We start from the raw sequence: 24,893 nt of genomic DNA, 5'->3' as shown, positions 1-24,893 counted from the left end.
ATAAAAAAATTGAAGGATAATTTGGTCTTTTAAATAATTTCCGTTAGGGGTTAACATTTGAATTTGACAGGGGAGGAGGGGGGGTCAATTGAATCAAATTGAAAGTTCAAAAAGTTAAATTGAGAGTTTTTAAAATTTGAAAGGTTTTCTCAAAAAGCGTGATATTTCAGGGATCTAAAGTGGAGTTTCCACTTCTTTTTTTTACACCACATTTTTATCTCACTTTGTTGATGTAGCATAAGCATTTAACCCTTTGATATAATAATAATAATAATAATAATTGATCTAAGGACGGATGGGCAACATCACATCAGCCAAGTGTAATAAAAATGTGGAATATTGCATCTCTCTCTTAACGATGGTTAATCCAATGGCTATTAGAACTTGTCACATTAGAATAATAGGATAAAAGTAAGATAAATGTGTTGTATATAGCATTTATAGTGAAATAATCACTTCACCGTCCATCTTATCGCCCGTGTTCGGTCGAAAAAATGTATACAATAATCCAAAGTAATGTATGTTATACACCACACTTTTATCCTACCTTTGGTAATGAATTTTTGTTCAAGAATGAAATCTTAACATTCATCTCTCTCTCTCTCTCTCTCTCTCTCTATATATATATATATATATATATTAAACAAACATTAACAAACAACCTAATACATAATAAAACACAAGATACTTAAAACTATTTTTACCTTTTTGTTACATCAAAACACTTTTTGAAAAAAAAAAAAAAAAAAACACCCTCTAAAAAGCATTAAGAAAAACGGATACTTTTCCGAAATATTATTCGTGTGAAACAATACATTTGAGTAATTTTCTAAGACAGATCCTACCAAAATGGCTTTTCAATTCTATCAGATGGTTTAGAGCGTATGCGGAAAGTGTTTCTAGAAACTTGTAATTGCTTCATCTGTAAAGGGGAATGGGTATGGTAAGCATACTAGCAAACCTAAAGCCAAAACTAGTACTCCAAGGGCAACGTACTTTTCATCAGGATCAGTTATTTCCTCAGAAAGTGGAGCAATTGGCCCCCTTTGTAAGAAGAATATCAGAACTACCCAATAAAATGCCACATCACTAAATAGTGATGATAATCCAAGCAGCACGATAGAGGCACCTGTGACGCGAGCTGAAGCCTGTCGCATGAAAACATTTAATCAGTATGGCAATTATTTACCTCTATACCTGAATTTCCATAGCAGATTAGATGTTTCAAGGGTTTTTGACGGGCTTATCAGCCATCTGTAAGTTGACTTGCGGCAGTAGCACAACCAGGCTCAACGTTCGAGGTTCCGCTATAAAATTATATTTAACTTCAGATGGCATACCTTTCTTCCCCATATGGAAAAACAGATTCTCCCTCCATCAAGCTCTCCAGCAGGGATGCTGTTGATGGCATTAATAAGGAGTCCGGCCCATGCCCATAGTACAAGAGGATTAAGAGATATGGAAGTGCCTTCCTTGAGCACGTTGCCGAGAAGTAGCTTTGCTATAACAGAACCAGGAGTCACTAAGCATTGAATCTCTAAATTAATGCAACAAAAGCCAAGAATAACATGATCACTGAAAGATAGATTGCACATGGAAGTCTTGAAAAATGAATGTGATTGCTGGCATATTCACGAATAAACAAACAAAAATTGAGATACTATAGTCTATAACCCACAATTAACATGTGCATACATTCACATACAAAGTCTCTGCATGCAGCATATGTACAGAATGAAGTGCTTACCAATACCCCCGGCAAGAAATGACTCATGAAATACAGAAGCATCGACAACAACACCAATACCATCTGTAGGTGGTAGGAGGAACCCTAAAAGCAAAAGAACAAGACCAAATGAAAACCCGGCTAAAGGTCCTGCTGTTGCAACCTTCAGAAGATCTTCACGTTTAGGTACGATATTTATAATCCTTGTAATAGCACCAAAAGAGCCTATCTGCCACCAAAACAACTCATTAGATTTTCAATATGCATTTTACAAAAGCAGAAATCAATATAGTGCACACTATACATGTATTTTGGAGAAAGCGCGACCTAACAGCCAATGTACCTGGTGCTAATGAGACCAATTTTCTGTATAAAATAACTAATAATAATCAAAGCAGGTAGCAGAAAAATTTAAAATAACCAATACATTCACTCTGCATACACCTTAAGTTAAATCACATCATTTATCTATTGTCTAAACTTTCGCATTTCTTGCAACTTGTGACAAGATTTAATCATCAGAAGTAAACATCGGATGCTGCAGTCAAATTTTGCTAGGAATAGACAAATAGCAGTTCCAGAAAATCTAATTAGTTCATTTAAAGTCAATCTAGCAGCAGCTAGAAGTCATTGTCCAATAAAGTAGCTTCTGGATGCAGCTTGGAAGGACTGGCTTCTAGTAATATGCATGTCACAAGAAATAGGATAAAGGCACTGCATCGTACAGACTTGGAAGACTTCACTTAAGAGATGGAAACAAAGATCCACCAACTTAAATGGAGGGCCAAAAAACAAAAGATTCATCTTCAGAAAAAGAATTAGTACAGGATAAGCACATGTATCACCTGCCAACTAGGAACGAAGTATGGGACACCAAGCTTAATTCCAATGCTATTTGCAACGAAAATGTGGCTGAGTTCATGTACCCCCAGGATAAGTGCAGTTACTAATGCTCCAGGTAGGCCATCTTTTAACAAGTCGAGATTGTCAAAAGTTGATCTGAGACATTAATATTATAACCTTTGTTGTCAAAAAATTAATTTACAACTATTGTTGACATAAGTTCAAGTATACACAACAACAGATCCGAATCCACCATTAAAATTTTCAAAAGTAGATAATCAAATGAAACTTCTCCAATTAAAACAAAGAAAAAAAAAATGCTTATCAACAAGAACAATAATGGCAAAGAGGAGGAAATGTCCTTGCAAAAAATGATAAAATATAAGCAAAGAAGTATCGAAGTCATTGTCCTCTCACATGAAAACTATGCTCAGCCTAATCGCATAGCAGTCATATCGGAAACACCATTCCTGAATAAATTAATTTACTTCAAAAAAAAAAAAAAACTAATACTCTAAATTATGATGGGTGTGCAATAAAAAATAAAATAAAATAAAAAAACTACCTAAAATGGAAAAAGGAACAAGAATGAGACATTGATTTCAGGGTTAAAAACAAACCATACTTTATATTTACTTAAAATACGATATAAAACATAGAAATATGGACTGCATACAGTAAGTTGGACTGCAAAGCAGGCACATTCCGAAGTAGTAAGGTAAACACTGTGACCAATCCAAAGGCCCCAGCAGCAAACCACTCTGGGACAGCTGTAAAACATAATATCAAAGCAATTTTAGTACATATATCTTAAGCTTGATTGTTACTGGTTCAGTTCCATAGTGTCTAATGGAAAATCTTATGACAAAATAGAACAAGCAGTTTAAGTGGATGATCTGAATAACTACCAGTTGTCTCTGGTTGCAAGGTCTTTCGTGGAACTACAACTGCCACTGGTTTATCATCCTCAGGATTGACCAGAAGAAAAAGCTTATATAGATCCCCAAAATTATCCTAAATATAGATGGTGCGGAAATTGAGTTGAACAGAGAATCAATCAGAACCTTCATAAATGTAAAATGACACAAGAACAGGTAGACATACCTGCAATCTCTTTGCTATCTTTTCATAACTTTTAGCAGCCTGCCCTCGCAGGTTCCCTTTGAACAACACTCCACCCTATCAAAAGTAACACAGTATGATGGGGAGACTTATTTCAAGGTAATGGGTTAAGCTAGGGATAATAAGAAAAAGATATGTAGAATTACAGGAAATAGAAAGAGCATAACATGACTGCTTATCGTTATCATCTATTTTGTTACAATCAATATCAACCTTTGGTTCCTCCCCAATGTATTTTAAATAGGAAAATAACTCCAAAAAATAATTCCTAACCTCAAACAAAACATTGATATGAACTTCAATGAGCGAAGTTCCTAATCTGTACTGCAACTCCCTTCCATTCTTTCTTTTTGGTTTTTTTTTTTAGGCAGAACTTGCCAACTTGCCATTACGGGAAGGAAGGGGGGTGGAATTCAAAGCTATGTAATTAACTCACCTCATACGGATCCTGGCTTGTCACGAAAAAAGTATCAAAGCCAAACACTTGATTCCTAAAAATTTCAATTGTTTCCTTTGGAATCCTGATCAATTCATCCAGTTGCTGCGGCTGTTCATAAAATTTTTACCAAAAAAATGTCAAAAGGGAGAGACAAATAACAAAAGCCTTTTCTAATGCAGGAAACGTTACAGCACTTAATCATAATCACCTTCACACCTGGCAGAGGTGATCCACTTGCAACTTCTACACTATCAACATCCTGCTTCATACAAAATCTTAATACAATTAGGCTCAGAGTGCCACGCTCGCCTAAACAACTCTCTAAAAGTAAAGGAAAACTTACAACAATGAGAGCAAATCCTGAATGCACAAGCTTTTCTATTTGGAAATGAGAAATGCTACACAAACTCCCAAGTTTACACTCCTAAATACTTACTACCTAACGTGGCAATGAAATTTCACTACCATGTTAGGGAATAAGCATTTGAGTGTAAACTTGAGAGTTAGTGTAGCATTTCTCTTTGGAAATTAATGGGAAGATTACAGTGTTTGCTTAAAGAGTTACTTTTATGCCAGAGAACATAAGTCATCAACGCAGGCTAAGTACAAATTTGCATATAGGAGTCAACTTTTCGATGAATACACAGTGAACAGGTGCCATTCTTGCTAAAAACCTCTCTGCCCTTTCCCCTTCAAAGAAGCGTTATTCGAAACAGAAAATAAGCTTTTTTTTTTTCCACACCGGTCAATGGGAAAGGTTATGAATGTGACATCTAACTGCTTGTAGGATGCAACATATACCAATCGGGAAGCAAACATAGCAATTTGACTATTCCGTGAGTGAAGTAATTATACTATATATTAGAGAAACGTACCTGGACTCCACCTTGAGCCTGAGTTTCCTCATCACTGTTGTTTACTTGTTCGGGAACAAAAGGCCGAGAATCAGGCTGGGGGTCATTTTGCACAGAGGAAGAAGTGGAATGTGGCATTTCCCCATCATTATCCACTTCTTTTTCCTAAATCAGATAAAGCCCAAAATCAATTACCACTGTTGAAACTGTTGTGCAGAAGCGTCCAAATCTCACACATACAAACAATTCAAGCGGAACAAACGAGATATAGTGTTTAAAGGCAAATAAACAAAATGAACGAGATATTTTTATGGCTTGTGACTTTGCTTGTCTTCTTTTCTCACCAAATCATCCCACTTGCAAAATGCTCCACCTAACCGGATGATTTGAACAAAACAAAGCGTACAAATTGAGAGAGAACAAAACACATAATCAACATGATTTGGGGCCATATTTGATTTGTGAAATACAAGGCAATATTTAACAGAAACAACACTTTTGTTTTACTGAACCAAGAACAGAAAAATACGTAAATTACCATGTCCATTTTTTTTAGACAAACCCATAATCAAATCCTTATATAATGCATCAAATTTCTCAATTTAGAAGATTATATAAACCAGCCACAACCAAAAATAAGAACAATAAAAAAAAAATAATAATAATAATAATAATAATAATAAAAAAAAAGAGGTACCTTATCGTCATTGCTATCTGGTTCAGTCGGTGTCTCAGTCGCTCTACAAGCAATCTCTCGCTTCCCACAAAGTCTTAATTTAACAATATACAACCAAATTCAAAAAAACAACAAAATGTGAATTTGATAGCCTTTCTGACAAGTATATGATACAAAATAGTTACCTTGAAACCTGGTCCAACTTCAAGGAGCTCCAACGACACCGCTTTCTCCGAGACCCTGTCGAGGAAGCAAAGTACGGCTGAAAACGAAGATCGCAACAAGAGCTGCACTGCGATATGGGGACAAAATTCCCGCGAAAAGTTACCGAAACATTCATTTTCGGAGTGCAAGAAAGGCTTTAGTCCAATCGAAACCCTAACGCCATAGAAAGCTATAAATTATTAGGGTTTTTCGCAAAATTGAAGAAGATTCAGAGTCTCTGAGGCTTATCTTGTGAAAGTGAGAGAGCGAGAGAGGCAAATGAATTATCTGCAATTTTTGTTCGTTGGTTAAATACCCGCGAAAAGATATTTCATTTTTTCGCAAATCGGAAAGAGAAACTTCAATGACGAATTGGAAACGAACACGTGTACCCTGCGTGGATATGAGCGGGGCTCGGTGAGAAATTTTTTTTAGTCCACGTGGCTGTTTGATAGGTACAGCATAATTCAGAAACAACGGCCGTCTCTTTTGAACCTTTTTTTTTTTTTTTTCAAGCAAATACAAGGAAAACAGGGAGGGAGAAATGCATCAAAATAAGGACAATAAATATGAGTTGGGCAGCTAAACAATAATCTAAATACACAGTAAGATTTATTGGAGATGGACCAAATGAATTGCCTGACTCGTCAAATTATTGGCTCACCGACTAAAAAGGGGCTACCTTAAACAACAATTTGTAAGGATAGTTTAGAGGCGAATCTACTTATAATACCAATAATAAACCAACTTGAAAATCACAACACGGAAGAGAGCATTAGTAGTGGTTGGACCAGAATTACTGAAGCAGAGCACCACCATAGTGTTTAGCAAGGGAGGTATCTGGCGATAAAAAGTATTTACAAACAAAAGAATTTCCAATAAGATCTTGAAGTCTCTACAAACAAACAAAAAGATACAAATTATGGAGATCAAGCAAGGGGGAGCAAGGAAGCTAGATATTTACCATGTGTGCCAAAATAGAGGGGTGCCGCATGAGGTGCACATGCAACAGAGGGAGTAGGGCAATAAGTGAATTTAGGGTCGATGAAAGTAAGGAGAAGATACGTTCGAGGTAAAGGGAGAGTATGCACAATAGATTTGGCTTCCAAGTTGCATGAATATATATATATATATATATAGAGAGAGAGAGAGAGAGAGAGAGAGAGAGAGAGAAGGAAAGGAAAAAAGAAAGGAGGAAGGAGGAGAAAAGGGACTGAGCTCTTTCCTCCTCTCCGGTTGACACTCACTAGGACACTAGGAGATGTCATGCACTCACTTAGGAAAGTCACTAAAGAGAGAAAAATGTGAGAGCTCTTGAAGTTTTGTGTCCTATTTACTTTATTAAAGGGGAAAAATAAGTTCAAGGGTTTAAACTTTTAAGGTTCAAATGTAATGAAATCGATCATTAAATTTTATTATGTCATTTATAAATTTTAACAAAATATCACATCATACTCAAATATAGTATTACTACATTATATGAATTGTGTAATCAACTTCGCCACGTTAGTGGCATGTTATGGGAGATCACCGCTTATTAAAAATGCCACATCATAATCATTAAAAAAAGCTCAATCTACAATGTTAAAAAAAAAAAAAAAAAAAAAAAAAAAAAAAAGTGGCCGTGGTGGTTACACTTCTTATGAATGTTCCACATTCCAATTTAAATTACGTACTTATCGGCATAAATAATTTTTGAGACAATGCACAAACTCAACACGAAATTAAAGAATTGTTATTGTGAAGTTTAACCCACTTAATTATATCGGTTGGGTTTAAATTGACCTATATAAGTCTTATACCTATATCTTAACACGACCCAAACTCAACACGCAAATACGAATTGTCGGCCTAATGGAGGTATCATTTTCTTTGCAAGAGGAGAGTATTCTGAGAGTGATTCTAGAATAATTCTGCTGGTCTTGTGGGCTGCAGGACTGTTGTTAGTCTTACTTTATCCCCTTGGTGCTGATATCGGGGATTAAAACATCTACTTCATAGGTCCAATTTGGATCAAACTGAGTAGCAAAGCATACATTTTTCTTCACCTTGGAGAGCTACTAGAGGAAGCATCAAGAATTGAATTTATATGTACGTGGTACAGAATATACTCATAATGCATCAAGCATAAATTGTTAGTCATGATCCACAAGTATCTCCTAGTTTTGTGGTCATACATAAACACAATTTAAAGAGAAAACAACAGAGACTCAGCTATCTTCAGGCCTAACATCCCACCTTATCTTGCGCTTTCTTTGCACGTTCACCCGAATGAAAAACTTGGCTATTTCCTGGAACGGCGCTGGTGTTAGGCGCACAAGATCTTGCTCATTGTCGCTGCTGATCCATCCATAGCAAGGTCTACGCCTTTGGGTTGGGAGACTATCTGCCGGCTGTGGGGAGTGAATATCAGGAAGAGGGCAGATAAGAGTGTTCCCAAGAAGTTCACTACCGCCAGAATCTTTGTCATTGTTTCTATTTACATTATCCACATGCTCTTCTCCAGAATTCTGCTCCAAGTTACTGTCTTTCCGGCCCCTTTCTTCTATTTCAGCTAGTGGGGGTCGTTCCCTACCATCTGCATAACAAGAGCATACAATATATACAATGGCAATGAAAATGGAAATTATTGGGATGTTTGAATGCAAATCTTTTTTCATTCTATTGCCCAAAAGGGTGTTGAATTTAAAATACTTTATATGTTAAATCACAACTTATCCCAAAAGATTAAGTTGATAAAAGTGATGAATTTAATCATTTATAATTCTAACACTTCTTTTTACGTGTAGGTTTAAACTTTCCTTCACCAAGTAAGGTTCAACAAGTGAAATTTTATCTGAAATGGAGATGAATGATGGAAACAAGGTTCGAACTCAGAACCTTTGTTCTGCTATCATGTTAAATTACTACTTATCTTAAAAATTTAAGCTGGTAAGAATAAGTGAATTTAATCATTTAATTTATATATTGCTTGGTTGAATGGAAGGAAAGTCACACTAAGTTGTTAACAGATTTAACTGAGAATAGTTTGGAAGTTGATTACCAAGATCATTGGTCAGTGATAGAGTGTCCAGAACTTCACTAGTCTGTGACATAGAGTCCAAAGCCTCATTGGTTTGCATCGAGGTGCATGTAGCCAATGGATTTGAACAGGATTCAAGAATGACTTCCCTTGAGGTTGAGGGCCCAGCAGTTGGTATCTTCATATTATCTCCACATCTTGAATCATCTCGTAAAGAATCCTTGTAAAGAGAATATACATATTTATGCATGCACGAGTAGGCAATTCCATCATTTATATTCATAATGTTGAAATTCAATGTTTGGATTCACATCATGATTATATTTGTTGAATTAATTACTTTACGCCAAAGTTCAAGCCAAATTTTAATATCAAGAGTGGCAAAAAGCACAAAATCAGTAGCACAAGAGAAAAACAACTACCACAATAAATAGGATAATACGAGAATAACAGCACATGGGGAAGGACCATTACTTATGATCGCAAAGCACCTCAGCACTAATGTAACAGCAGAATATTTCAGTTCAAGAGCATAATTAACATCAGTTGGTAACATAGACTCTACAGTTCAGTACATGAGCATAATAAACTACATATTTGTTAGTGGACCCTAAAGTTCAGGACAAAAGAATACAAGACCAAGTTGCCATACACTTATGGTTGTAATTGAACAAAAGCCGCTCGTAAACAGCTCGGGCTCGGCTCGATATTGGTTCATTTATTAAACGAACAAAACTTAAACAAAAATTTAAACTTATTTATTAAACAAGCCAAACTCGAATAAACTCAACTCGAACTCGTATAAGCTCATAGAACTTCATTTTTTTTTTTAATAATATTATTTTTAACTTTGTAATGAGAACATTTTAAAAAATAAAAAGAAATCTTCTTAATATAATAGATATAACTTAAATTATTGTAATTGTGAGTTTTAATATAGATATATGTGTATTTATGTAACCCCAAGAGATTGGTTCAAGTAGTAAGGGCATTGGTCTTGGTGGCATTCTCATCAGGTTTAAAGTTCAAATCATCTTGGGTGCAAACAATTCCTTGGAGCCAGCCCGCCGATAAAGCCGGAGTATTAACCAATCCGTGTGGAAAAGGCACTTTACACGAATATGAGGTTTACCCTTGGAGTCAATTTTGTCCTTTGTGCATGGCTCAGCTACTCTATTGCCTTCCTTAGAAGATGATGGGTCCGGGGAGGAGGGAAAGATAAGGCTATCTGGTAGATCGTCGATTGAAGAGCCATGTCCGTAAATTTCTATTGGACTTCTATTGATTATTGATTCAACTAGAGGGACTCCTAACAACAAACTTGTATGAAGGGGCCTCCATTGAGAGGGGTGGGTACAAAAAGTGACCCTACCTTGGAAAGATTCTTCGTCATCAAAAAAGTAATTTGTTTGTACATGTGTGTGAGTAATTTGTTTGTATATGTGTGTGTGTGCGCGTGTGTAATGAATGTATATACATACTATTAGACAAATTAAATAACTACTAATTAGCATGGATCTAAGAAAAAAATTAAACAATGGTAGCTCACATTCGAAAAAAAACTAAACAAACCGAACTTGAATATTCAATACTCGGCTCGATTATAGCCCTACATATACTTAACCCGAAAATTCATTATAAATTAAAGGCTGCTAGTAACTCTTATAACTCAACAGTTAGAAAGCAATATAATACAGGTTCATGATAGCAATCCAAGGCCTCAAAGTCCCACCCTCAAACTGCGAAAAAAGTTTCAACTTAAAAATGTAGGAAATTAATAATAAAAAATGTTTTCACAAATAATCGATATCTTACATTTTTTGGCAAAACAGGGGAAGATCCAAACGATTCAATCATATACTTTTTAACTGTTTCATTTTTCTTGGCAATCAAACCAGGGGTAAGAGTTTCATAGCTGGAATGATGGAGAGACAGGAATGGACATGGATATTAAATGGAGCAATAGGCAATTTGCCTATGACCTCATTAAAATGAATTTCTTCATCATTACCTATGGGGCATTAGGACTTGGAAACTCGAGACCTGATTGGATTAGTATCGAGTTTTCTGTTCTGGAAACATGTTTTCGAAGATGAGAGCAGGAAACATATTTCCTGCTGTTCTTAGTACAAAACGTGTTTGCCAAATCTTAGCTTCTTTAAATTTTTTTGAAGTTTTATTCTCAGTTTAGCCACATACGTATCAGAGGCTAATTTAAGCAAAAGTCTTCAATAACCCAACCATTGAACTACTAAAATACAAAGTTCAGATTGCCGAGTCTTCAATAATACAGCCATTGAACTACTAAAACACAAAGTTCAGATTTGCCAACTTCTTTTCTTTTTCCTACTTTTATCAGAAACCAAAATCCATCCTGTATATCTACTTCCCAACAGAAAGCCAAGCATATAAGAAATCTCAGACAAACTCAGCACAGAACATTAGATAATTTACCTCCTCTTTCTGAAAGATGTGATCAAGTAGAACCTTGTAAGAATCATTCTCAATGAAGAACCATCCGTCTTTGCCATAAAGCTGAATCAACCCATCTTATAAATGTCAAACACAACCAAAACCCCAGAAATGCCCATGCTTTAACAAACGAAAAAAGACACAGAGACAATTTACCTCCTCTTTCAGGAGCTCTTTGACCATTTCCCGAACAAATTTATCAGAGTACCCCAACGGACGCATAGCATCAAGGGCTGCATCCATTCGTGAATCCTGCAAAATAGATCCAAAGAAAGAAAAACAAAATAAAAAGAAACAACGTAAGTGAGAAAGAATGGGGAAGTGTGAGAAAATAGCTAATCAACATCAACGCGTGACTTTCTGTAACGAAAAATGCCAATCAGAAAATAGTTCGAGAAGCGAAAGCTTGCTAAGAAAACGTGAAAGTGCGAGAAAACAATTTAGAGAAAAGCTTAGAACTTGGGATGAAAGAAGAAAATGCTGTGGGTAGCAGATAACCCATTTGAAAGAAAACAGAGAGAATAAAAAAAAAAAAAAAAGTTAGCAAAGCGTGAGTAGGAAAGCTCGGAAAAGAGTACGAACTTTCCTTGCTCTTCTTCGTGGAGCCATTGCTAGACAGTAGTCACTCTCTATCTCTCTCTGTGCCTTGAAAAAACGAAGCCTTTCCTACTATTTTGCAATTGCTAAACCCTAAACACCCATACACATGCACAATCTCTCTCTCTCTCTCTCCCTCTCTGCGACTCCGAAGCCCGAAACCAATTCTTCCTTTTTTTTGTCGTTTAAGAACCGCTCTCTCTCTCTCTCTCTCTGCCTCTATGATCAGCAGAAACACGGAAAATACATTCTCTTCGTCACGCAACCAGCTCGTCAATCCATATTCTATACGTGTCGGTGTTAGAGAGCAGGAAATTTCGAATTCGCAATACCCATCTAGCTTAGTTTAGAATTACCAACTCAATCATTTCTCATAGCTAATATTTATCGTGTCGCCATTATACTTGATACAGAGAAAGGCTAGAAGTTAATTAATTTTTCGTATTTAGTTTATATTCTCTCGTAAATTCAATAAATTAACAATTTGATTTGTGGATTCGGATTCTCTCCTGTCCATAATGGACCGAAGGATATCAAGTTCTTAGCTAAAATTTTTTTAAAGAAATCTTAGCGTCACAAATATGCTATGTACCCTCCCAATAAAAAAATTAAGAATATATATATATATATAAAAGAATGGGTGGCCGGCCACCCCCATTAAGCCTGGGTTGGCTTTGCCCTTGGGGGTGGTCCGGCCACCCCTGGCCGGCCATTTGGGGTAGCTCTCAAGCCACCTTAGCTAAAATGGGGTGGTTCAGCCCTCCTCTATGGCTAAGATGGGTGGCTAGCCACCTTTTTTTTTTTATTAATTTATTTTTTAATCTTAAATAATATTTTATTATTATTTTTTGTTGGTGGGACAGGTATCCCATTTGTGGCTCTAAGATTTTTTAGAACAAATCTTAGCCATGAACAAAATATTTTCTAGTCTATCTAGGACAAGAGAGAATCGTATTCATTGATTTGTGGGATTCACTATTGACTTATATATGGTCCACATAAGTCTACAAATCTTGTAAGGGAATATATAACAAATATGAAGAATTTATTGATCTTTAACATATTTCCTACTTGTAAATAAAAACAAAGCATTCCTGTCCTCACATAGCATAGCCGACTATGGGTGCGTTTGGGAGTGCATTTTAAAAAATAATAATCTGCGATTTTAAACCAAATCGCAATTTTAGGGTGTTTGGGATTGTGATTTTAAAAACGCAAATTTTAAAATCGCAAAAAAATATGCGATTTCCATAAGCTGATTAGATGGTGTTTATTTGAAAAAGTGTGAATTTAAAACAAAATCATGATTTCTATTAAAAATATATTTGGCGCAATAGTTACCTTTTTTTGAGCGGTAATTACAAAAATACCAAGAATACCCACCTAAAATATATTAAAACCCTTATTTTCTCTTTTTTTTTTCTTCATCCTCTCTATCTCGTTCATCCTTTCTCCGCCCTGTAGCAGTGTACGTTGCTGTTGTCCATCCTTCCACCCCTCTACCAGGTAATAATCTCACCTTAATATTTTATTTCTCTCCATATAACTCTTTTATTTTTGCAAAACTTTCCACTGTTTGGTGTTCGGTGTTATTTTATGTGGTTTGTATGATTATTGTGCCTTTTTATATATGCGTTTTATGTTCTTCGACCATTTCTACTGAGTAAAGTTGTGATTTTTTTTTTTTTTTTCAAAATTTTATTTAACCGTGCATGCATAGTGATCTGCAATCCATCATAGTATGCAGTGATAGATTACTGTACACTCACACTAATGTGATAGTGCGTGTACAGTAACCGTGTGAGGCTTTTTCTTAAAAAAAAAAAAAACTGTACAGTGACCCAGATGATGATTTTTCTCAAGTCATTGTGCACTGATAGTGATATGCCCAGTGACGATTTTTTATGGCTTTTTTTTTGTTAAAGGTACTGTACAGCAACAATTTGTGATGGATTTTTATTTTTATTTTTTAATGGGTATTGCAATGTAACAGTTTGTGATATTTTATATATATATATATATATATATATATATTAGTGGGTAATAAACATTGATAATTTGTGATTTTTTTATTTTAATTTTTTTATCGTGCAGTGCACAAAGACTAGAGTATTTTTCTGGATCACTGTGCACTGAGCACTAATCCATTACTGTGCATTGCACAGTAACAATTTAAAATAATGACTTTTTAATATTTTTTTAGTGTTGTTTTGTTTCAATGTTGGTATCAACTCCACATGTCCATATATGAAATATATTGAAGGATAAATTCAAACATTATTTATATATTAAAGAAACATGTCGTAACTTATAAGCTAAAAAATGACGAAAGTAAAGACTAAAATAAAGCTTTGATGGTTTATATATAGACAATGTTAGTTATTTTACTGTTATAAAGAAATGTCCTTATTGGTAATTTGGTCATGAAACTGCAATTATATGTTAATATTATCCTAACACTCAATTGATAAAAAAAAAAACGTTTTCGCATGTTTTACCAAACGCCTGTGCGATTTTAAAAAGTAGAGATTTTAAAAACGTAATTTTTAAAATCGCACTCCCAAGTCCCAAACAGGCCCTTAATAATGGCTATTGGACAAAAAAAATAAAATTAGATATTGATTTGTATAAAATTTGTATTTATCCATTATTAAATCATTAAAAAGTATATGAAAAACACGTGATTTTGATATGGTAAAAGACACATGGAATTCAATAAAAAAAAAAATTATGTCCATATTAAGCTGTTAGGCCGTTGCAAATGGCTCTAAAAGAAGAGGAAAAAAAAAAAAAAACTCTAAGTATTAGTAAATAAAATTGTAAATGTATTTTGTCTTTTTAGAGGAGTTTCGATACTTTTATAGTTTCTCTTTGCGACAATTTTGTATTTTGGCAGTTTGATTTTACATGTGTGAGAGATGTAGAGTCTATAATAATAGAATCAAACAAAAATTTAATTAGGAACTTTGCATCCCATATCACGAGAAGAATTTATTTTAAAGGAAAAGATTTTACTAAAATTTATTTAGTTAATTTTTAAATATAAAAAATAATATAATATATCACATTTTTATCTCATAATAGTAACGTTTAATCTTTTTATTATTCTTTTTTTAATATGTTCGGAACTAAAAATTAATTGGGATTGCTTGATTCATTTATGAGATAAAAAAGTGAATCGTCGCATTAGTTATTGCCACCAAGCAAATGTTGCAGTTGGAGTTTTTTATTTTAATGCTCACTTTCGGTCCTACAAAAGTTAAAAAAACAATGGCTTAAAAAGTAAATACGTATTACAAGAAAGCTTGGATTTGGTCCTTAATTTTTAAGTTCCTTTAATCAATATTTGTTTGAGAAATGCTATATTTTTCAAAAAAATTATCTTTCAATATTATTTTTTGAAAAAAAAAAAAAAAAAAAAATTCCTTAGAATAACAGATCACCTTACATAATTTAAAAAAGAAAATTTGAAAAGGATATCATTTCTCTTCTTTCGGTATTGATTTGAAACGACTTGGGAAACACAGGCACTGTTTTGTTACTTCGTTGGAAAGCTAAAGCCTTGGGAAGTTGAACCGTTCCGTACATTAATATGTGTCTTGCCACGTGTCAAACATTAACTGTGACGTACTGATTCTTTATTGTCGGACTTTACTTAAGGACGCAGACGAGCGTAGTCTACTTGGTCTTGGGACTCTTGGTAGCCAGTCTCAGGCATGGCAGACTCAAGCTCCTTCGTCTTCAGAGCATTCACAGCTTCTTCTTCTTCTTCTTCTTCTTCTTTTTCACATGGTAATCATCTCTCTCTCTCTCTCTCTCTCACACATTTGCAAGTGAAGTAATCGTAAGAACATTTACTATGATTAGGAACCGTTGATGTCAAAGCCAAAAGCTGTCGTCGTACAGTCAAAGTGAAAGGTCGTAGCGGTTGCTCTTGCGCGGCTAACACCAATATTTCCTCTGCAACGACCCCGTTTTCCAACCCCTTCCCGTCATCGATTCCTTCATATACTCCAGGTACTTTTTTTGGTAACGGAGAGACGAGGACCTGCCCTGCCCTGTCCTGTTTTCTTCCGGCTGATATATGAGTTTAATTTTATTACATTTTCCGTTGTTTTTTTTTTTTTTTTTTAAATCATTGCGCCGCAGAAAAAATGGTTGAATCGGAAAGCTCAGAGCGGGCAGAGAATTCAGGCAAAGATACTGAACCCAATCAGCAACCAACCCAGAAAGAGAACGAGAAGGTTTCGCTAATGGAAGAAAATTCTGAACCGGCTTCATGTCCAGATTTACCACTGATACCCATTTCGCGAATTCTGAAAGGCATCCCTCAGTGTCCTCATTTTCTTCAGCTTCGGAGCTACTCTGAAGTGGCGAAGAAGAATTTGATGGCTGGGTGGGATCGAGCATTCGAAGAAACAGTCGAAGAAATCCTTTCTCTGACGGCAAAGGATTTCTGGGCTGAAGCCAGCAATCTGTGGAAGAGTATGGAGGACCTTCAGGGTTTGGGGTACAATGTGTTTCGGCTGAGGAGAAGATTGGTGGAGTTAACGGAGGTGATGGAGGAGCAGAAGCTGTCGAAATTGAAGATTGGGCGATTGAGGAGCAAGGCCGAATTTCATAGAATGGAGAAGTGCAGGCTGGAGAGTGTGATTTTGGGCCTGCAGCAACGGACCCAGAGAGAGCAGGCTGCAATGGTGGAAATGCTGAAAGGGGTGGCAAGGATGGAAAATTGCTTGCCCAAATTTCATGGTGCGTTTGCTTTGTTAGCTATGGAACCCATGTAAATGGGTTTTCGAGAGTCTCTCTTTTTGCAAGAGGCTTGGGGGCTAGTACTTTTTTGGAGGCTAAATAATATATTGTAACTGGGCTTTTGAGGGTTTTGTCCTTCTGCAGAGACTTGGAGTTCTGGTTTGTTTGAATATTTAAACAGAGAAAAGCCCATGTCCTTAGGCATGTGCAGAGATCTGGTGGTTTTAATTGTTATGGACTATCAAAACAAAATTTTCTATTAATGTGCTATTTCTTATTCATTTGAGGAAGTTAAGTTAAAACATAGTTTTCACAACCCATTAAATCGTCCTAAACTAATTCTTGTCAAATCTCGTTACTTAATTTCGGTCGGAGATCCTTACAAATTTAGTAGACCCATGAAGATGGGGTTACAAGACCCATCTGCCTGAAGTGTATGTAATTCGAACAGTTAATTACAAAAAATTCTTATTCACTTAATTGGTGTTAGACGAAGATCTGCTTCAATTCCCTAAAATTCAAAAAGAGAAAAGGGTGTAAGGTTTGGCACAATAGACATGGGCTATGCACCCTTGGCTGCCTCACAACAATGGACCCAAAAAATAAAGAGTTAAAATTGCTGTTTTCGCACTTTAGCATGTGTAAAGAAATATGCTTTTGTAAGGGGAAAAAAAAAGAAAGAAAAAGAACAGAATGGGGACGTGTGACTTAACGAGGCAATGCCATCTTTAATTTGATAAAGCACGTTTCCTTAAAAACTTTAGGGTCTAAAGTTGTTGGTTTCTGTCATCATCTTGTAGGTGCAAAAGCATAGAGCTGAGATAAGATTGATATCTAACACAAGGACTTTTACTTTTTATCTAAGGGTAAGTTGTTCATTAATTAGTAGAGCATATTCAATTATTTAGTTTGCTTCTTTTTTTTTTTTTTGTTTATTTTCAAAATTTAAAATTTTAATGCAATGTTATTGACAATTGGATGATTGGGTCTTTCCTTAATTTTTAATTCAAGCAGCTCACAAAGAAGAGACTGTGATGCAGGTAGATAGATTTCGTAACCTCTGTCGCTATGAATTGTCTGAATTACAGCATAATTCAAACTCCATTTAGGAGATCCTAATCTCTCCTCAATTTAAGATTTTTAGTGCAATTTAGACAGTTTACAAACAAGAGGTTACAAGTCAAGTAGACTTTGCAATCTCTCTCTTTGTGGACGATCCGAATTACAGTCGAACTCCCAAATTTTAGGGGATTTTAATCCTCCATCCCAATTTAAAAAGCAAACTTATCATCTCTTACTTGTCTTTGGGTAATCCCTCGCCAATGCTTGTCATAATAATCCTCAAGTATGAAAAATTGAAGCACGAGTAGAAGCAATTCAGAGTGTGGTGGTAGAGATGAAAGCTACAAACACCTAACACATGTATAGGGCAGACCCATGGTGGTAGGTTTGGGGCTTCAATCTCGCCAAAATTATTGAAAATCCCTTTAAAAATTAAAACCATCATTCTTTTTTTGTGGACCCTCAAAAATTAATTATTGATTTTATTTTCCCCTTGCTATAAAAAGTCTTTTTATAATTTTGCTGGCATGTCAAAATTCCTTATTCGGCCATTGAACGCATGTAAACAACCTTTTCAGGCCGTCCACGTCAACGAGGGTTCAAAGTTAATCCATCGCAATTTGACTAGTCAACCCTAAAGACAACATAATTACGCAGAAAAACGACATATAACGTTGTGGTTTCATGTGAATGAGAAAAAATTAAACAAAAGCCAGTCAAAGGGGGGCTTAAAATTAGATTATTAATCATAACAATACAGTTTTTATATTCATGTGAAATCACATGCAAGGGGAGCAAGATGCTGGACAGAAGTCTGCTATTGTGCAGGCTAGGCCATGTGAAGCAGATACTAACTACCCTACAATGCCCTAATCCTAAGGGCCGGAGTTGGACTTTTATTGGTTTGAGGGACAAAAAAGAAAAAAAGAAAAAACACACTTCTTTAATTAGGAGGTAAAAAGTTAATTTTGAAAGAATTTGTATAAATGCTTTTAAAAATTTTTATGGGATCAATTCAACATAGTTCCGACCCCGCATAATAGTTCTCTTGTAATCAAAGTGATCTTTTGAAAATTGGATGCACAATCGTCATTAGAATCATACCGCGGCTTATAAAAATCAATATCGGAGTTTTTTTTATAAGATTTATTTAATTATGTTGTTTGGCTTTCCTTCGGTGAAAAAATCACTAAAAGTTTTCCGGTGTAAAAATTAACATAAAAGATTGCCTTTGGAGAAAAAAGAGTTTGTTGCAATCTTCAACTTCAATTTTTGTCAAAAAAATTCCAAATAAGGTAGCTCAATCGGCTGTAACTATGCTTAATGAAGCAGAGGTCACTAGTTCGAATCCCCTCCCCCCTCTTGTACGAACATGTCAAAAATTATAATAATAATACTAATAATAATGACTAATTCTAGCTTTGTTTGAATATATTTGTACTATATATATAAAAAATATATCAAAATATTATACTGCTTTGAAACTAAAGAAGGAAACATCACCTTTCACAGTACGGTAGACTAAACAAAAAGAGGGGGAAAATAGAGGGGGAATGCTGATGCTCCTTATGTATAATACAGGAGAGAAGTTAGTGATTTTTTGTGCCTACAGGGGCTTTGGGTGGGCACTGGTAGCACTTGGCAAAGAGGCCGAAGGTGTCAACTTGCTTGATGAAGTTGGTCATGCTAGCCCACCCTCCAAATCCAAATCCAACCACCAGCACCCACACCACTGTGAATGTGTTCACTACATACATGGCCGTCCAGCTGGGAAGGAAGGATGGAAGCTTCTCCGCCGCATTCTGCATACAACCACAGTTAACACGGCTAATTGTCAGTAACTAAAAATAGTGATTTCAAAACGCAATTAAACGTTTAGTAAAATCGCAGATCGGCCTTCAAACAAGACAGTTTTCATGACATCGTGAAGCAAAAAACGCTCTTTCATTGTTTTCGAAACCATAGTACTTCGGGGTTTTGCTTATACAAGGGAAGGAAAATGGGAATTGTTAATCATATTTGTGTTGGAATTAGTATAAATGAAGAAGAGTCATCTCAATGTGGTAGCTGGCCGAGTCCCTGGAAGCTGCAAGCAAGGACTAAGACTAAGACTGGTTAACTAAGTAGGGTCAGCTCAATGTGACAGTATCAAATAACTGAATGAAAAGGAGATGCCACCAACCTCATCTTTGTCTCATAAATTTCCAAAAGAATCAGTGGGGCTAAATTTGCTAATGGCATTGGAAGTGACTTCGAAGCCTAATCTTAAAGCTGGATCCATATCCCTTCTATTTTCTCATATGAGGCAATCATAGCTGTAACACTCTCAGATTTGTACACATATAAATATGGACCCGTCCTAGTGTTCCCAAGTCAAACACTCACTAGTCTCTACAGCTCACAACAGTGACTGTAAAAGAAAGAAAGCCATGGGGGAGTACTGTGTGCAGAAAGGGAAAATTCATCCCAAAGCAAAAAAGTTGTGTATTGAAGTTCTGCAGATTCTAACGTTGACAGAATGACAAAATGACAGGCTACCAGAAAATCTGTAGCCATGACATTTAATAGATTACAATTAGGTAGGCTGACAAACAGCTCAAAGGCCCAGCATGGAACCCACCAAATTCCTTGGAGGCCATGATTAGACCACTCCTTAATTAATCAGTTGCTAAGATCACCTAATCAGAAATTAGAACCAGCTTCACCCTGTGTAAATGGCCAACATACCCTCTTATTAACATAGGAAACATTTGGCCACAGTACAAGATTATATATATCAACTCTAACTCGTCCTATTTAAATAAAAGGACTAGATCCCTTAATCTTAACCCGCTAATTTCGTGTTAGGTTCATGTCAAATTCCCAGGTTGTGTCAATAATTGCTAGCCGTGTCAATAATTATTAGCCCTACATGTGTGTCCATCATATTTGTCATGGTCAAACTTATGGCTGAAAGAGAGGCAGATGGTAGTCCAGTAGGAACTTCATGGTGCACAAGACAATGCCAGTTGGAGAAATGAAGATAAGAGGTGGAGAGATTAAATCGTTTACCTGTCGGGCGGAGGCGGACCTGAAAGTGAGCATATGTGCTAAAGAGGGGATGATGTAGACTGTGAAGCTGACCAGAAGAGCCCCCACAGCCGAGTTAATGGGGCCAAAGAAAGGAAATATAATGGCCAAGAACCATATTGGCACCACTACAGGCAACCGCACCAGAGCCCTCAAGAATATGCTCTTTGTGTCATGCATTCCAATAACTTTCTCCCACACAAAATACAATGGAGTACAAGCGAATCCAAATGTTATGAACTGCCAATGATCATGTGAAACATATCAGCTAAAAGGTGTGAATTTTTTTCAAGGAAAATGTTGGTTCTTAAAACTTCTGATTAGTTTGTTTTTCTAGCAATAACAGCTCCCTGAAATTTCATTAGTACATTATGCTAAATTGGTAATACTAATTTAACAGCTCTCACAATAACATGTAACAACTTAGAAGAGAAAGTGTATGGACCTGGTGAATGAGCATTAAAACGACGGCGGCGTCACGCCATCCGTTCCGGGGAAGGAGCGCGAAGGCATTGGAATGCGTGAGGAGTTGGTCGCCAAAGGCCCAGTACATAGCAGTAGCAGATGGAAGAGTAAGGGTGAATACATAGAGGGTGGCAAGCAGATATATATACTTGAATTTCTGAGGCTTCCACATTGCATGCATGATTTCCCTGTAAACAACATGATCCTAGAAACTTTAGCTTCACCCATCTCACATCAATGATTAATAACCCATCATCATATATATATATATATCTTCTTAAACATTGGGGCAAACCAAAAAAAAAAAAAAACTCAAAAGGATACCACTTTTCACTTAAAAAAAGTCTATATAACTTCTGAGGCACAGAGGGGACAGAACATCAGTTAAAGTGGGTTTCAATTGAACCATATTCATTGAACGAAGCATACAAATTCCCAACTTAGAAATAATCAACCCATAATTCTTGTTATACCTCTTAAATAATCTTTATCATACAAATTCCCAACTTAGAAATAATCAACCCATAATTCTTGTTATACCTCTTAAATAATCTTTATTATACTGACAATGCATTTTTTAATGGAACCCTACTGGAACCATGTTAGATCAGTAGAAGACCAAGTGCATAAAGTTAGCAAATGGAAGGTGAGGGGATCGTAAACATCCTCCGACCACTCAAAAAAAAAATTAAAAAAAAAACACAGCATATTTTGGAAATCAATCAAAAGTCAAATTCTTTTATTTTCAATCATTTCTTTTTGGCATAATTATATAGGTTAACTTAGCCTCCAAATGTGTAATTAATCACATATAGGACTCTAGTTGATCTTATAAATAGTTTGTTTCATGGATTTGTCCTTTTCTTTAAATTCGAACAGAAGATCACCGTGCAATAAATTTTTATCCCCTTTTTCCCCCTGAATCTCAGTAAAGAAATCAGCATTGCAGATTATTTTGAAGAAAATTTAATGAAACTTACACGGTGACGGCATGCCCGCCGAAAGTGTACAGTATATTGGTGGCGCCTGTGAAATACAAAACCAATTTTTTTGGGCCAGAGTGTTTTACACCCTCAACCTGTAAACAGTAAAAAAATAAAATAAAATTATATACTAACCAAAAAGGAGAGCTTTCGATCAAATGAAGGGGAACGTAAGGGCGGATTTGGGTGCTTAAAGAAAAGTAACAAGATATATATATATATATATATATATATATATATATATATATATAGTTTCTTAACTGTATAGATTTAGTTTTAAGTTTCTTATAAAAAAGAAAGTGAAATTAAATATGGATCCTCGAAAAAATTGTAAGAATTTACATAATTAATTTTGAACAAAGTTTTCAATTGGAATTTTTTTTTTTTTAATTCAGTTTATTAAATTAATATAAGTTGTTCTAATTTTCCAAGCATTTTTTTATTTACCTGGCCATTAACAATGGCTCCAATGGTCAAGTACCAAGCAGTGTAGGTGGTCATTCCCAGCCCAAGGAAGGACCAAATTCTGTAGTTGTGGAAGGAAGGTATGAACACAGTGGTGGCACAGCAAGCTCCAAAGATATAAGTCCATGTCCTCTTGTCTAAATGGTCATCTATGTAGTATATATTACTGCATCATCACCCATAAAAGAAAAAGAAAAATAATAATAATTAAAACCCAGTTTTTATAATTTTATTATTCTCTCGAAATTATTAAAAAAAAAAAATCAGTAAGGAAAATTGAAAAGAAAAGTTTCTGGAAAAGAAGTAAAGAAGACCTTGCACAAGCTATAAGCTGGATAACAGATCCGAAGAGGAGGAAGGTACAGTTGAAGGCCAACCCAGCAGCTTTCCAGTACGGACCCAGTAAACCATCTAGCACTTCAAACCACTGTCCATAGATTCAGAAAATGAAAAGAAAAAAAAAAAAGATTTCAGTTTCTGTACTGAAATTGAGAAATTTCAGTTGCATGAAATTGTGTGCTTCTTGCAAGGCTTTACCTGGATGACATGGTTCTTGAAGTCGACTTTCTCTTTCTCCTTTCGGCTTCGGTACTCGACGTAGAGAACACTGATGAGATAAGCAGTCCAGCTTCCAAGCAGGCCATAAAAGACCTGCAGAATAATCCCTGAAAGCATGCCCATTTGAGAGAAAGAGTATGGCAGCGTTAACAGAACTTGAGCAACCTGTAAAGCCAAAAAAAAAAAAAAAAAAACCAAACATGAGACAATCTTTCTGAGATAAAACTAGAAGAAAATAGTGTAATGAATCAAGTTATGAGTTGGGTTTTCGGGTGTTTTTGTTTTAGTACCTGATTGGATGCACAGCTGAACCATGCATCATATACAGAACCGCCATGCCAGAGAATGCTTTTGAGCCCAAAACGTGGCTCCTCTGCCTTCTCTTCCTCCCTGTCATCACGCTCAGTCAAGTTGAAGCTCGAGACCATGGCCTCCTCTGCTTGTTTCTGAGGTAACATTGCTTACAGAACAAATAGATCTGCAACATGTAGAATAAAAACAAGTCAGAAACATCTCAAGAACTATACCCAAGAATATTTTTCAGAAAAGAAGATACCCAAACCTGAGTCTGTCTGAGTGAGAGTTTAGCGGGGGGATTTATAATGGGAAAAGCAGAGTGAGGAAGGTACTCTTTTTGTGACAAATGTGAGACAGGCCGCAATCGGTTGCTTCCTTTAACTCCTTTGAAATGAAAGATAGTAGTAGCGCTTGTCTCGTTTTCTCTTTTGAAGAAAGAACAAGTAGAGTGCCACTCGTAGAGAGGCTTGGCCGTCTGTTACAATCTTGAAGTGTATTAAACTCTTAAAAGACTGCCAATTCCAACACTGGCAGTGCCTTATGTGTCACACAATCTGTCTCTCTCACTCACCCAAATATGCTATTAAATTGGCTTTATCTGAACGAATTTAAGGCTGTTGAAAAGAAATGGAGAAAAACAGAGTAAACAGATGAGTAGCTAGTGTCACTCTCTTAATATGGAAACTTTGAGTTGGAGACAACGAAGAAGTGCAAAGACCCCCAGTGTAGTTGCTTGTTGGAGCTTGATTCCTGGGCTTTGAGAATCGAGATCTGACAAAAAGAAGCACCTGAAAGAGCGAATTAAGGAGGCACTTTTGCAGGACAAAGAGCACTCCTTGGTAGTCTTTAAAGAAACAGAGAAAACAAAATGAACACCACACCACCAAATATTTATAATCTTTCTCTCTTTTTTCCTCTGTCTGTGTGTCTTCTGTTAACGGTTGCAGAGATCTTAGCTTCTATCAATGTACTTTTCTTTTGGGCTCTCTCTCTCTCTCTCTCTCACTGAGTGTGCTGCCTGTTGTTGAGGCTTTTTAAAATAATTGGATGAGTCTATTCACTGGTGCAGATCCAAATCTCAGTAAATGTAATTCTGAGAATTCAATTTCCCAACTAATTCCAAATTCTACTCATAGTAATTCGTGTGCATTTACTCTATGAGTGTGATGTTGAATAACAACCACAAGTCTACAAAAATGAATTTGCTTGGACAAAAAAAAAAAAAGAACTACAAAAATGAAGTAGGTTTCATGGGAGGCCTTTCACAATTATTTGTCCGATTGTGGG

At 35.8% G+C, this 24,893-nt stretch overlaps 4 protein-coding genes across 5 annotated transcripts; 1 reads left to right on the top strand and 3 right to left on the bottom strand.

The window, feature by feature from the left end:
- Positions 1–766: 766 nt before the first annotated feature.
- EGY2 (ethylene-dependent gravitropism-deficient and yellow-green-like 2) lies at positions 767–6,138 on the bottom strand. The gene is made up of 12 exons (XM_059602045.2): positions 5,846–6,138; positions 5,682–5,754; positions 5,006–5,149; positions 4,339–4,389; positions 4,128–4,238; positions 3,674–3,748; positions 3,478–3,583; positions 3,246–3,339; positions 2,572–2,725; positions 1,748–1,955; positions 1,341–1,501; positions 767–1,148 (listed from the first exon to the last, which is right to left on the bottom strand). Exons 1-12 carry the CDS (start codon positions 5,998–6,000, stop codon positions 900–902), a joined length of 1,581 nt encoding a protein of 526 aa, XP_059458028.1. The 5' UTR covers positions 6,001–6,138; the 3' UTR covers positions 767–899.
- Positions 6,139–7,918: 1,780 nt separating this feature from the next.
- Positions 7,919–12,171, bottom strand: LOC132188486 (uncharacterized). The gene is made up of 5 exons (XM_059602956.2): positions 11,941–12,171; positions 11,515–11,610; positions 11,341–11,421; positions 8,908–9,106; positions 7,919–8,442 (listed from the first exon to the last, which is right to left on the bottom strand). The coding sequence occupies exons 1-5, from the start codon at positions 11,965–11,967 to the stop codon at positions 8,075–8,077; spliced, it is 771 nt and encodes a 256-aa protein (XP_059458939.2). The 5' UTR covers positions 11,968–12,171; the 3' UTR covers positions 7,919–8,074.
- Positions 12,172–15,655: 3,484 nt separating this feature from the next.
- On the top strand, positions 15,656–16,819 carry LOC132186984 (uncharacterized). The gene is made up of 3 exons (XM_059601117.2): positions 15,656–15,747; positions 15,823–15,972; positions 16,105–16,819. The coding sequence occupies exons 1-3, from the start codon at positions 15,672–15,674 to the stop codon at positions 16,740–16,742; spliced, it is 864 nt and encodes a 287-aa protein (XP_059457100.2). The 5' UTR covers positions 15,656–15,671; the 3' UTR covers positions 16,743–16,819.
- Positions 16,820–19,214: 2,395 nt separating this feature from the next.
- LOC132186983 (auxin transporter-like protein 1) lies at positions 19,215–24,588 on the bottom strand. Of its 2 annotated transcripts, none has more exons than XM_059601115.2 (9): positions 23,872–24,588; positions 23,600–23,787; positions 23,289–23,474; positions 23,066–23,178; positions 22,734–22,917; positions 22,284–22,381; positions 21,284–21,491; positions 20,821–21,078; positions 19,215–19,571 (listed from the first exon to the last, which is right to left on the bottom strand). In XM_059601115.2, the coding sequence occupies exons 2-9, from the start codon at positions 23,765–23,767 to the stop codon at positions 19,359–19,361; spliced, it is 1,428 nt and encodes a 475-aa protein (XP_059457098.1). In that variant the 5' UTR covers positions 23,768–23,787; positions 23,872–24,588; the 3' UTR covers positions 19,215–19,358. The 2 variants fall into 2 exon arrangements, with proteins under 2 accessions (XP_059457098.1, XP_059457099.1); XM_059601116.2 differs by having other exon boundaries at positions 23,939–24,588.
- Between the last annotated feature and the right edge of the window lie 305 nt (positions 24,589–24,893).

Source organism: Corylus avellana, chromosome 6 (assembly GCF_965113065.1).
Source record: "Corylus avellana chromosome 6, dhCorAvel1.hap1.2, whole genome shotgun sequence".
Classification (NCBI taxonomy): domain Eukaryota; kingdom Viridiplantae; phylum Streptophyta; class Magnoliopsida; order Fagales; family Betulaceae; genus Corylus; species Corylus avellana.
This window is presented reverse-complemented; position numbering and strand designations above follow the sequence as displayed.

Coding starts and splice junctions, on each gene's coding strand:
- LOC132186983 (XM_059601115.2), bottom strand. CDS start 23,767: ATGTTACCTCAGAAACAAGCAGAGGAGGCCATGGTCTCGAGCTTCAAC. Junction 21,079..21,283: donor TTTTAATGCTCATTCACCAG/GTCCATACACTT, acceptor GATCATTGGCAG/TTCATAACATTTGGATTCGC. Junction 19,572..20,820: donor GGTCCGCCTCCGCCCGACAG/GTAAACGATTTA, acceptor GGTTGTATGCAG/AATGCGGCGGAGAAGCTTCC.
- EGY2 (XM_059602045.2), bottom strand. CDS start 6,000: ATGAATGTTTCGGTAACTTTTCGCGGGAATTTTGTCCCCATATCGCAG. Junction 5,755..5,845: donor AAGTTGGACCAGGTTTCAAG/GTAACTATTTTG, acceptor TGTTAAATTAAG/ACTTTGTGGGAAGCGAGAGA. Junction 1,149..1,340: donor TTTCCATATGGGGAAGAAAG/GTATGCCATCTG, acceptor TTCATGCGACAG/GCTTCAGCTCGCGTCACAGG.
- LOC132186984 (XM_059601117.2), top strand. CDS start 15,672: ATGGCAGACTCAAGCTCCTTCGTCTTCAGAGCATTCACAGCTTCTTCT. Junction 15,748..15,822: donor TTCTTCTTCTTTTTCACATG/GTAATCATCTCT, acceptor TACTATGATTAG/GAACCGTTGATGTCAAAGCC. Junction 15,973..16,104: donor GATTCCTTCATATACTCCAG/GTACTTTTTTTG, acceptor ATTGCGCCGCAG/AAAAAATGGTTGAATCGGAA.
- LOC132188486 (XM_059602956.2), bottom strand. CDS start 11,967: ATGGCTCCACGAAGAAGAGCAAGGAAA. Junction 11,422..11,514: donor AAGAGCTCCTGAAAGAGGAG/GTAAATTGTCTC, acceptor GGGTTGATTCAG/CTTTATGGCAAAGACGGATG. Junction 8,443..8,907: donor ATCACTGACCAATGATCTTG/GTAATCAACTTC, acceptor CTTGTTATGCAG/ATGGTAGGGAACGACCCCCA.